General features: G+C 46.4%; 1 protein-coding gene across 2 annotated transcripts in view; it reads right to left on the bottom strand.

The window, feature by feature from the left end:
* Positions 1-285: 285 nt before the first annotated feature.
* HIGD1B (HIG1 hypoxia inducible domain family member 1B) overlaps positions 286-12,152 on the bottom strand; it is a 132,755-nt gene continuing 120,888 nt past the window's right edge. For both annotated transcript variants that reach the window (XM_086923885.1, XM_086923884.1), the window contains one exon: positions 286-789. In XM_086923885.1, the coding sequence (XP_086780011.1) occupies positions 725-789 (65 nt within the window). In that variant the 3' untranslated portion in view covers positions 286-724. The remainder of the gene's footprint in view (positions 790-12,152) is intronic.

Consider the following 12,152-nt stretch of genomic DNA (forward strand, 5'->3'; position numbering starts at 1 on the left):
GATCTCTGACTGAAGAGTTAGACGTTACTGTCCTCACTCTGTCCCATTTCGTTTTGCTCCTTGTTTAACACTTCTCTTTGAAGTGGTAGCACCTCTGTCAAGGGCCCGAGTGAGGACGGGTGGTTCATCTGGGCCTACAGCAGCATACAGCTGGTGTTTCAAGGCAATGCTGCAGCAGCAGCTGTTCCGCTGTGGATAGGGTCATGAAATACTGTGAGTAGGTTTAGTTTTTGCACTTTAAAAGCAGCTTTGTTAATGTTTAAAATGTCAATTATTACACTGGGGCAAAATTACCTATTCTTTACTGAATACACAAAATGGTACACTATAAGCAACTGACTACTTTTGCTTAAATGATAGGAAAGGATTTCTTATTACTAACGCGCTCTTCCATTGCAGTCAAACACTAGTTTGGCTGGGACATTAGTGTATGGTTGTATATATCACCAGCGTTTAGAATATATGCTTTTTGTTAAAAGGAGGTGTACAACGATCTCGGCCACTCCAGCTTTTAAGAGGAGCAGCCGGGCATGAAATCTGTTACTTTGGCTATAGATGCTCTAACATAGTGACTGATTGACGTAGCTCCCTTTGAGGATTCCTCCAAGATCAGAGGTCTGGGCTGCGGGCAGCTGGGCACCCCCTTCCCGGTTGATGCAGACTCTCCTGAGAGCACCCGGCACACTCCGTGGACACATTTTTTTCCTTCCTGTTCCGTCCTCTTCTACTTCCGGGCCTGGCTCTGGGATGGCTGCAGCACGTATTCCTTGTACATACTGTACATCGCGCCTGTGGGAGAGAAAGGACAGTACTTTCAGCAGAAGGATGAAAAGCCCTGGAAAAAGACAGCGCCTTACAGCAGAGGATCAGATAAAGCAACCAATGAAGTGACTGGTGACAGTTGTAGGTTAGAGTCAGAGACCCACATCTGTCCCAATCATACACAGCTGGTATTAAATAATATTTGTGTTTTGAGGCCACGAGTTTCCACTCTCCCTGGGCCGCTCCCACCACTGTATGTTTGTGTGCGATAATTAGCGGAAATCCCAGCGGGAGGAGAGCAGGAAGAATGCTCCAGTTTTTCCCACAGTCCCATCCAGAGGTCCAGGCATGATAGAAATAATGAGGTCCTCATTTTAAAGAGTCTTAATAGAAAAGTTGTTTTCTTAGTGTTTATATAAGAGATTTGTTTGTATATGCCACTGACTGGAACCCCAATCAAGTATTAAGTGCTCTACATTGGTAGGTGTAGGAAGCTGGTTCTGTGTATGGTATACCACGGGGTTGTTATACCGTGTACAGAGTCTAGAGATTCTTCCAGAAGTGTACAGGGCTCAATGCAAACCCAAAGTGCTCTTGTTTGTGTTCGTGCGGGCGAGCAGCCTTAGGCCTAACAGAGTAGTGTAAGACATTCGTTGTGCACAGGCAACTCAAAAAGGAGATCCACGCCAATTTTATTTAAAAAAAAAAAAAAAGCTTTGCTCAACATTTATTTTAAGACCAAGATCTTCGCAAAAAGGTAAGAACGTTTTAAAATAGGAATTATTTTCAGTTTCAGAAGTGGACACACTGCAATTTTCAGACTAAGCAATGTTGACCTATGGAGGAAAAGAATATTGCGGTCTTGCAGGTAAGTAAGCAACTTACAAATTCAGTCGTGTGTTTCAGGGTCAGCAGAGGGCATGGTTCAGATAAGCACAAACACTGCACCACCAGCGGCACAGGGGCGGCCAGGTGTAGAGATCAAATCTGGAGGTTGCGCCCAACGTTACCCAATAGAGACTGGGGGTGCTTGAAGGCACACTGCTTGCAGGTAAGTAAAGCGGCTGCAAGGTTTAAGCTTTGGAGGTTTAGGCAAGCACAGAGCGGCCTCAATGCATCACCAAACATACACCGCAAGCTGCACAGAGGCGGCTGGGTTTGGGTGCAAACACGGTGTTGGGCACCCAATACAAGTTAATGGTGAACCTTGGATTTGAAAACTGGCTGCAGGCGTCGACCTGGATGCTTCACAAAAATCACAACAACAGCACAGGTAAGTTTGGGTTCTGTAGGTCACAGGGTCAATTGAGCTCCTCAAGGCTCAGGGGCTTTGGGTGCAGGGTTGTCCTTGGACGTCAGGTTTCCCTTACCGGAGCCGCTGCGGTCGTTGGGAGCCTTTGGATTCACACTGTAGGCGTTGTCGTGGAGTCCAGGAAGGTCAGCCAACTCTGGACTTGGATTCAGGATTGCTGGGGAACCATTTCTGTATTGGTGGGCCACCTGGACGCAGACCAGAGGTGTCGGTTGCAGAGTGGTCCGGGATCGCGGATCCGGAGGGCACCAGAGTCCTTTGTGTTGGTTTCTTGAGGAAAGAGCTGCTGCCCTTGTGACAAAGGCAGGCAGCCCTCCCAGGGGTTGTGGAGGTCGCTGGCTGCAGGACAGACATCATTCTCTTCGCATTGTCTTTGAAGTTGCAGACAGGCCTGCATAGCTGGGGCCAAATCAGTAGGTGTAGTCACTTTTCTCCACACGGTGTCTTCTTCCTCCTTCTACTTCTTAGGTCTTGAGGAACTAGTTTCAGGGTCTGGAGGAGCCACCAAAACACTAGATCTAGGGACATTGTAAGGGCAAGACAGGTAGAGCGAATGGGCACCTTACCTGGGGTATCTACACCCTTAATTATGCAAACAGAAGGAGATGATGGACGGAGCGCTGAAACTTTTCAGACACTCACCCCCAGTCAGAGATCTTGATTGAATCCATCATCTTTCTTTAGCTCACTTCGCCACCCCTGTTCTGACCCAGCTATATGCAAATCAGTCTTGACCCTGAACCTCATGGGAACAGTCCAGCCCGAACTGCCAAGCCAGGTATTCTCTGAACCCGAAACAAGCTACATGGGACCAAGTTCGGGCTAACCGCCCTCATCAGCCAGGCTACCTTGAATCCAGAGGCAAAGTGAGCAAGGGACCCACGTCTGGGCATACCCTGCCAACTTAGGGCAAACAAAGCACAAGGAGATGATGGATGGAGCGCTGAAACTTTTCAGACACTCACTCCCAGTGACAGATCTGGGTTGAATCCATCATCGTTCTTTAGCTCACTTCGCCACCTCAGTTCAGACCCAGCTATATGCAAATTAGTCTTGACCCTGTGCCTCATGGGAACAGTCCAGCCCAGGTCTTTACTGAACTGGAGACAAGCATCCTGGGACCGGTCTCGGGGTTAATACCCATAATCAGCCAGGCTAGCTTGCATCCAGTGGCAAAGTGAGCAAGGGACCCATGTCTGGGCATACCCTGCCAACTTAGGGCGAACAAAGCAAACACAAGGAGATGATGGACGGAGTGCTGAAACTTTTCAGATACTCACCCCCAGTCAAGAATCTGGGTTGAAACCATCATAATTCTTTAGCTCACTTCACCTTCCCAGTTCAGAAACAGCTATATGCAAATCAGTATTGACCCTGTGCCTCATGGGAACAGTCAATCCCGAACTGCCAAACCAGGTCTTCCCTGAACCAGAAACAAGCATCCTGGGACTGGTTTCGGGATTTATTCCCCTCATAAGTCAGGCTAGCTTGAATCCAGTGGCAAAGTGAGCAAGAGACCCACGTCTGGGCATACCGTGCCAACTTAGGGCTAACAAAGCAAGCACAAGGAGATGATGGACTGAGTGCTGAAACTTTTCATACACTCACCCCCCGTCACAGATCTGGGTTGAATCCATCATCATTCTTTAGTTCCCTTCACCACCTCAGTTCAGACCAGCTATATGCAAATCAGTCTTGACCCTGTGCCTCATGGGAACAAGCCAGGTCTTCCCTGAACCGGAAACAAGAATCCTGGGACTGGTTTTGGGGTTAACACACCTCATCAGACCAGCTAGCTTGAATCCAGTGGCAAAGTGAGCAAGGGACCCACTTCTGGGCATACCCTGCCAAATTAGGGCGAACAAAGCAAACACCAGGAGATGATGGATGGAGTGCTGAAACTTTTCAGGCACTCACCCCAGCCACAAATGCTGGTTGAATCCATCATCGCTCTTTAGTCACTTTGCCACCTGAGTTCAGACACACAGGTGGGTGGAAATAATGGAATTGGATTAACCTGAGTCGTGCGGATATCACCTGCTTCCTGGGAGCCGTACAAGCTTCAAGCCACTCTACCTCATGTAACTCTCTGACCCTGCCCTCCGACTTTTGAAGCAATCAGTCCAACAACTCAGGTGCATTATCTACCAGGGTACGATACAACTGGGAAATCTCTCTCTTACTCCACCTCCCCAGGAGCAATAGGGCCTTGAGGGGATTAAAGTCTGCCCGATCTTCCTGATCCTCACAATGAAGGGCAATGTCATGCCTTATTTAGAGGTAGCAGTGGAATTGGGTGGTGGAAAGGGAGAACTGTGCCTGGAGGTCTTGAAAAGTATACATTTGACCCATGTCAAACATCGTCCAGTGTGGTAATACCGATCAAAAAACCCTCAAGTCTTGTTAGGTGTGTTAATCAGCGGCCTCTGCACGGGCGGGGGGCAGCCCCACAGGTGCCAGATTCACCACATAAAACGAAGGGCCGCTCTCCACAACAGAAAGACCCCCCTTGTGACCGCTGGAAGTGAAAGGGGAAGCAGGCACCCGTACACATAGTCCATTACCCCACTGAGGCCCATTTCACTAAGTTCCAACTGACAGGCTGGGTCGCTCCAACCGACCGATAGCCAGTCATTTATGATTTGAAGCTGGAAGGCCCAATAATATAGACTGGTGTCTACTGCCCGATCCCACCCTCATAGACCCATCAACAGCCTGTATCCTGGGCTGTAGTATGCGGATGCCCGCGCCAGAGGAAAGAATGAAACATCGACGACACATTCGTTAACCATGCATTCGGGAAATGAAGCAGGACGTTTTGCAATATATAGAGAAAGTAGGGTAATATCATAATGTTTATCGGTGCCATTCTGCCGAAGAGGTTCAACATGAGGTTTCACCCCATATTCAGGCTAGCCTGAGTACCGCATAAGAGGGGCATCAAGTTAAGAGCGCGAGTGACTTCTGGTATAGTTGCCACATGCACTCCCAGGTATTTAAAGCTGATCTGATGTATAGGGATGTATGCTTTCTAGGCAGTCAAAGCTGTATCGCCCCTCAGGGCAACAATGAGGGATTTCGCCCTGTTAAGGCGTAGGCCAGACGCCCCTTCGAAATTTGCCTTCGTTAATGCTATAGAAAATAAATCAATAAATAAATACTTCTCAGAAGGCTAGTTTCACTTTTATTGGAAAAGGGCTGGAACTACTAAAATCTACTAAATCTGACACCAACACTGACACGATCTATACATACTTAAGGAATTTGAACACCACTGATTCAAGTAGAGAACTACAAACCGAAGCTGTTTTTCCCTGTCTCTAAGTTGTATGAGAAATATAAAGATAATCACGACCGCTGGTTCACTCCTCGATCCATGCCCCTAGTGAATGTATACGCATCGCCTTGCTTTACCCTCTCTATATAAACAATTCTGCACTCTGTTCAACTTTTTACTTTAGAGCATGTGGTTCCATATCACTTCAAGAATGTAAATGTGCTCAGATTCCCCTGGACAAGATCCGCACAACCCTTCCAACCGTGCATGTATGGAATAAAGATAGTAATTGAGACCCATCTCTAATACATGCTTCACAGTAAAATTCCTAAACACTACATAGTTAAACAACTCACCCAGATGCCTGAAGCACATACAACGGGTTTGAAACAAGTAGCGCTGGCAACAACATATGGATCCCATCCATCCATGATCTCTCTGGAGTCTTTGAAACCATAATCCATCACATCCTTCCATCCAGACTAGAAGACCTTAGAATCCAGAGTGCAACTCTCCTCTAGAGTACCTCCTTCCTAACCAACAAGTCACAAACTATTCTTGTCACATCCTAGTGCTCGGGTACCTGTAAACCTACATGCTGGGTCCCCACGACTTGATCATCTGCCATCTTTCTTCAGTGTTTAAATGAATTCTCTAAACACCCTCATTTATTCATTTGGATGTCAAAACTATCCTGACAATACACAAATCATCTTCAAACCCAACAGCTTCCAAATACATCCCAAATGTTCCTGCAAATCGACGTGAGATCAACCGGAGTGTTATAGAACTAACCTCAAACTCACCATGTGTCAACAGAAATTGTCACATGCGGCTACCAAGTCTGTGCCTCCAGGCTGACCCCTGCTGACACAGCGTAGGTGAATGTCTTTCACGGTCCAAGCTAGTCAAAAACCGGACTCATTGGGGGGAGGAGCCTAGCCTGCAACCATGATGGCCGCTTAAACCCTCGGCTCCGCCGACCTTCTCGCCTTTCTTTTGAATCCTGCAGCCCATCCTGCACCTGAGCCGAGTTTTTGGAACGGGGATGCGAGACTGATCCCAATGGTGTGTTCCCCGGCGTGTTTCTGGCGGTAACGGTGGTGAAACGTCCTCGCTTCTTCCCCGACCCCTAATGGCTGTGAGACCGGGTCTTTGTGCGTGAGGGACGGCCAGCCCCGGCCACAACAACAGCGGCCGTCGCAGACGGGGAGGAGTCGGTCGGCCGGAGAGGGGTTGCCGCACTGCGCTCCCCACTGCGGAGATTTAATCTGCCCTGCGATCCTGCACGCTTGGAAGGTATCGCAGCTGTGGGTATTACAATGTATCAGCTTACCCGCTTGTAGACGGCCCGGACAGTCCTTTCATCTCGCCCTGCGCTGTGGTGGGAGCCATTTTATGTCTCGCGTAATCGGAGCCTGTAACTGAAGACCCTGGACCGCGACTGAGGGTCCAAGTGTTTGCCGACATCGAAACAGCACTGTGTATGGTGACGGAATGGAGCCTGCTGCCATTATGCCTCCGGCCCGATTGTACTTGGTAGAGTGTCGGCGGGGTGATCAGCTGGTCGCATGGGACGACGGCGGTCAGCTTCGAGGGCTATTAAATGCCCGTGAGCCTCGGGTGAAGAGACATGCTGCATCCTTTCTTCCTGGGGCACCGCTGGGGATCAGCGATATTCTGGGCGCTCTAGGTGTTTTGCGAGCTGCACTGCATAACAGTGCCCAGGACCTGGGGAGCCGGCTGGATGCCATTGCAACTGATGTGCCCTCGACTGGCCGTGATTGTTTCCGAGTGCGGGGCACTGCGCCACACCCAGCATCCGACCACAGTGGACTGCCTACCCAGGTACATACGGGGGCGTTGGAGGACCAGGATTTCGATACCGACACAGTGCTGACCGCAATGGTCGTGAGGAGGTCTGGTGATTGTGGACTCGTTCAGTGGTTGGGGAATTGTCTCCGGGCGCCATGTCCGGCGGCTTCTTTGTGGTCTGATGGCGTGACTCCCCAATCCCTTAGGAGCTGATTTTGTCGTACCTACTCCCACCTTAACTGTCCACTTGGTCGCCTTTGTTCGATTTGATAAATGGCTGTAGACTTTGAAAGATTGCTCGCTGTTGATCCTGTGCATTAGAATCCCAAAAGAAAAAAGAAACCTCATCTATCCTGGTATTCGATAATACGAACATTATCCTGAGCTACAACGGGGCAGTTTGGGGATGTAATATTGTATGCTTATGATCTTGTTGCTTTGCTTGCCCGCGATTGTATTGCTATATGTACAATAAAGGTTTACCAAAATTTTTTTTTTAAAAAAAACGGACTCATTCATGGATTGCAACCTACGTTTAGAACCACACATTAATAATATGGTCAAACAATTCCTCTTTCTCCTTGACACCCCATGATGCATCCTTTCATTCCAGTCGTATCCACAAAAACATAAATGATACTATCCATGCACTATGTCAACTTTATGCAAAATCACCTTTCTTATGCCTTGATATATAATACAAAAACCACAGTTGATGGCCATGTCTGAACTGGGGTGGTGTGGAGTGCAAAAAAACGATGGATTTAGGCCCAGATCTCTGTACTGGGGTGAATGTATGACATTGTTCTGCATTCTGTCCATCAACTGTGGTTTTTGCATTTGATATATAATACATCAAACACCAGCAAGAGGATGCAAAGCAAACAGATGTTTTCTTCACATACAACCATAGAAAACATTTCCAGAGCCTAACATAAACTACATTTGGTAATTAGTTGCCAACAGTCCAATGGGTGAAGTAAATGCCCTCTGTGTCACATGCCAGTGTAATGCAGAAAGTGTACAGAGACCTTGTAAGTAAAAGTTGATATACACCAATTGACTGACTTCTGAGATCCAGCTTGGCCCTTTGGGTCACCGTTCCCTATTTAATTTTTTTTTAAAAGGCAGGAAACCTTTCTCTGCCATGCTGGACCACACTGTTCATCTTCATCCGCTCATGCCTAGATGACATAATATTCAGAAAAGTGCTCAAACCCTGTTTTTTCTTGCTAGAAAATGGTAGCGGCCATGGATACTAGATAGCCTATTAATAAATACAAACATGACCTACTCCCACCACCCAGAACATCGCCACTCTTTTACAGCTCCCAATCAGTTAGTGCACAACAGTTACTGATTTGTTTGATGCAAAACCATCCTCATTCACTACCCACAACACACCACTAACCTGTATTTCCCAAGATTCAACATGGCTAACTTTCACAAACACACACTGGCCCACAAATACAATGCATATTATACACACTGCAAACTTCGCAACCATCTTTCACAATGCTCCTATTAAGTCCCAATCAAAAAAGCTTGGAATAACATAGTATAACAAAACACCCTAACAGAAAATAAGAAAAGCAAACTAATATTCCTAAATTCTTCCTCCATTCAGAAAGCCCGCTACACCCAGTCCTTTACAGGCTACTAAGTCCCACTGACCTAAAATTCACTCCATCATTGGTCCGCACCACAAAATACCTAGGATTCACTGTTGCTCAATATATGTCTATGACTCCACACATTTTTAAATGAGTCTGAACCTCCCTCAATCCAGATCCACCTTCTCAAAAAAAACTCAAACCGTCTCTTCCTCCCAACAACTTCATGACCACTGTTCAGGCCTCCACCCTCGCAAAAAACTCAACCCTCTGTTCCATCCAGGGACTTCTGAGCCACTGGTCAGACCTCAATGGAGGTAATGTAATACTTATGAGTCTTCGCAAATCAGGACTTGCCCCCTCAAAGCCATCGCACAAATGGTTGTTTATTTTGTCAAGGGTGCCAAGATATCAGATCAGATCACTCCCATCATGAGAGATCTGTACTGGTCAGCACTAGGTGCCAGAACCCATTTTAAAGTGACCTACCTCACACATAAATTGATACACCCATAGGTCTTGAATGACAAGACATAGACATAGGTCTTGAAAGACAAACACATGATTACAAAAAGGAGGAAAAGCATTAGAAACAATTACTTCTGATTTTGCAAATCCTGAAAGTAGGAAAGACCAACAGACTGAACCAGGCCTTCTCATGTCTGCCCCCAAGAATCTGGAACGATCTGCCTGGATATCTAAGACTCAAGGACAACTTAGTTTTAGTGGGGCTGAGTTTGATAGAGAATATGCTCATCCCTTTTGAAAGGTTTTCCACAAATAGTTTTAAGCTGGTGATGTTGGGTACGTATTCCATTTTAAATTGTGCTTAATTTGTGCCGGTGGTTTCCGGTGCTTGGCTCCAGCACTTAATTGTCAACACCGATGCTTCGACAGTCTGCCACAAGGTGGTGCTGTCTGGCTACTTTCGAGTTGCTCACAACAACAGTCGATTATTAATTCAATATACTCTGTAGGGCAAATAGATTCAGGAGCAGTTTCTTAGCATAAACAAGGGAGTAATTGAAAACTGGAAGAACAGCACAGAAACTGATGACTAGAGCAGGATGGGGCAGCCTGGGCGTTGAATATTGGCCCAAACTCGACAATACCTCTAGAAGACTTGTACCACAAGACTGGAACTCAAGCAAAAGAGAGTAGAAATTCAATGAAGCACCAGGAATATAATTCAGAAACGGGGTTCAATAGAGGGAGGGACAGATTCTATGAAACATTAAATGAGGAAAGTGAGACAATACCGAGAGAGCAGACAGATCACCCTAACTAGGAAAACAAGACATGCCTAGGAAGATAGGCAAATCAAAATCAAGGAAAAGAGATTGTTCTCTGGACTACAAGGTAAAATATACAAACAGTATTGGAATTAAACAGACAAAACAAGAAACACTGGAAACATAACAAGTGTAACTATACCATCGGATAGCAGAGGCGCTATTGCATCAAGATAAACTGGAAAATCAGGGAACGATGAAAAGTACAAAATTACATACATTAGGAATGAGACTACAATCAAAGCAGCAAGTCCAACCAGAGTCATAAAATATCAGTAATAAAATGGTTGCCAGAACTGAGCTCAGAGGGAAAATGTAGATGGCAGCTCAGGAGGAGGAGCACAGGTGCAGAAAGCCAGGTGAAAGCAAACAGTCAGGTGCTGGGAATCAGAGCTCTAACTGGCTCTACCTGGAGACTGCAGGTAGAATTGGAACTTGGAGAGCCAGGAGGCACAAAAATAAAACAGGGAAAGCAGGGACCGGAGTGTGGCTCAGAGTTGAGACACAGGAAGTTCTGGAAAGCCTACATGCGTTGGCCCGTTTGGACCAGGAACCGTGAATACTAAGAGGATAACACCTCCGGGATTTTATCTTGGTTAAGTCTGGCCAAGGAAAGGACTACATGGACCAGAATGCATCACTGACCGTGTGAACACCAGGACTGTCGTGGGAGGCATGCCAGGCAGTGCTCTCTGGTAGAACATCATCTGATTCTCATGAACTCCAACTGGAGGCTGAACAGCAGAATACTGACAGATAATTGGGAAACTGCCCCCAAGTTTTGGAAGTCATTGGGTCCATGCTTGTTTTTTTTCAGTAGAGTTGTGATGTCTCTATATTTTGAAGAGGGAGGGAAAAACGTCTTCTTATAGAGAGGAGTTGGTAGTATTGAGGAAAAGGAAAGCAGAGGCGGCAGACCCGAGAGCAGAGGACGGCCCGGGACCAGGGTTCGATTCCCGGCGCGGCAGGTTTCTGGACCAGGGTCAGCGGACTCGATAATTCTCTCGCCTCAGTGCCCACTCTGATCAGTGTTCACACTCGGCAACTCTGGGCATTAGCTTGCCTCATCTTCACTAACGGCCCCACCAGACCGCCGGGGATGCCTGGTCTCACCCTGGAGATACCGATTAAGGGACCATCTCTCAGGTAAGCCAGGAAGGGTTTAGCAGCGGTCGAAGCGCCTTGGGACCCTCCGGGTAAGTAGTGCACTATATAAATGCCTATACATTACATTACTATACATTACATTACATACAATGTCCTGGGTGCAGGTTTTAAGAGCATGTCTGAGTTGGGATGGTCAGTGTAGAGTTTTGTTGATTCCGTAATATGTGTTATTCACATTAAATGTTGACCATTTTGGAATTATTCTACCTAGAATGTTGAACTATAGGATCTGTCTGCCGCATTTGACACTGGCTCATCTCTGGATTTCAGATGGTGGGGGTGAGCTACAGTGCTCTGTGCTGGCCATTCTTTTTTTGCAAAAAGTGAACAAGCAGTATCACTACCCACATATTGCTACCGCTTTCACTCGGTTAATATTGGAGTTCTCTAAGGTTTCTCCTTCTGTCCTAGTCCTTAGATTATTATATCATGCTTATGAAGCTCACATTCAATTGCTGATCAGATTCAATTCTGCTGATAATAAACCACACCCTCAACTGGCATTTCAGAACTAACTGCCTTTGAGAAGTTTCCACATGAAAATAATCTCATGTGAAACTCTGATAAAACAGAGACTATTCTATTAGGTGCACCTTATGCTTTCTAGTCAGAGGCTATGTGGTCAGTTTGATGTATCCCTCCTCTAAATCTGATTGATCAAGTCTATAATATGAGAATTATAGTTGATGACCAGCTTTCCTTTCCACACCAGATTGGAAAACTCTGGCCTCTTTCTACTTAGTACTATGACATCTCAGAATGACTCTTTATTTTATGCCTATGGAACAGCGAAAGTTGTTACTCAAGATGTGATTTTATCCTATTTGGTTTATGGAAATGCTATATATATGTTAATTCATTCATATGTGTCCATTGCCAGGGAAGGTTTTTTATTTCTTTGTATATTTATATGT

The sequence above is a fragment of the Lissotriton vulgaris genome, chromosome 5 (genome assembly GCF_964263255.1).
Source record: "Lissotriton vulgaris chromosome 5, aLisVul1.2, whole genome shotgun sequence".
Lineage (NCBI taxonomy): Eukaryota > Metazoa > Chordata > Amphibia > Caudata > Salamandridae > Lissotriton > Lissotriton vulgaris.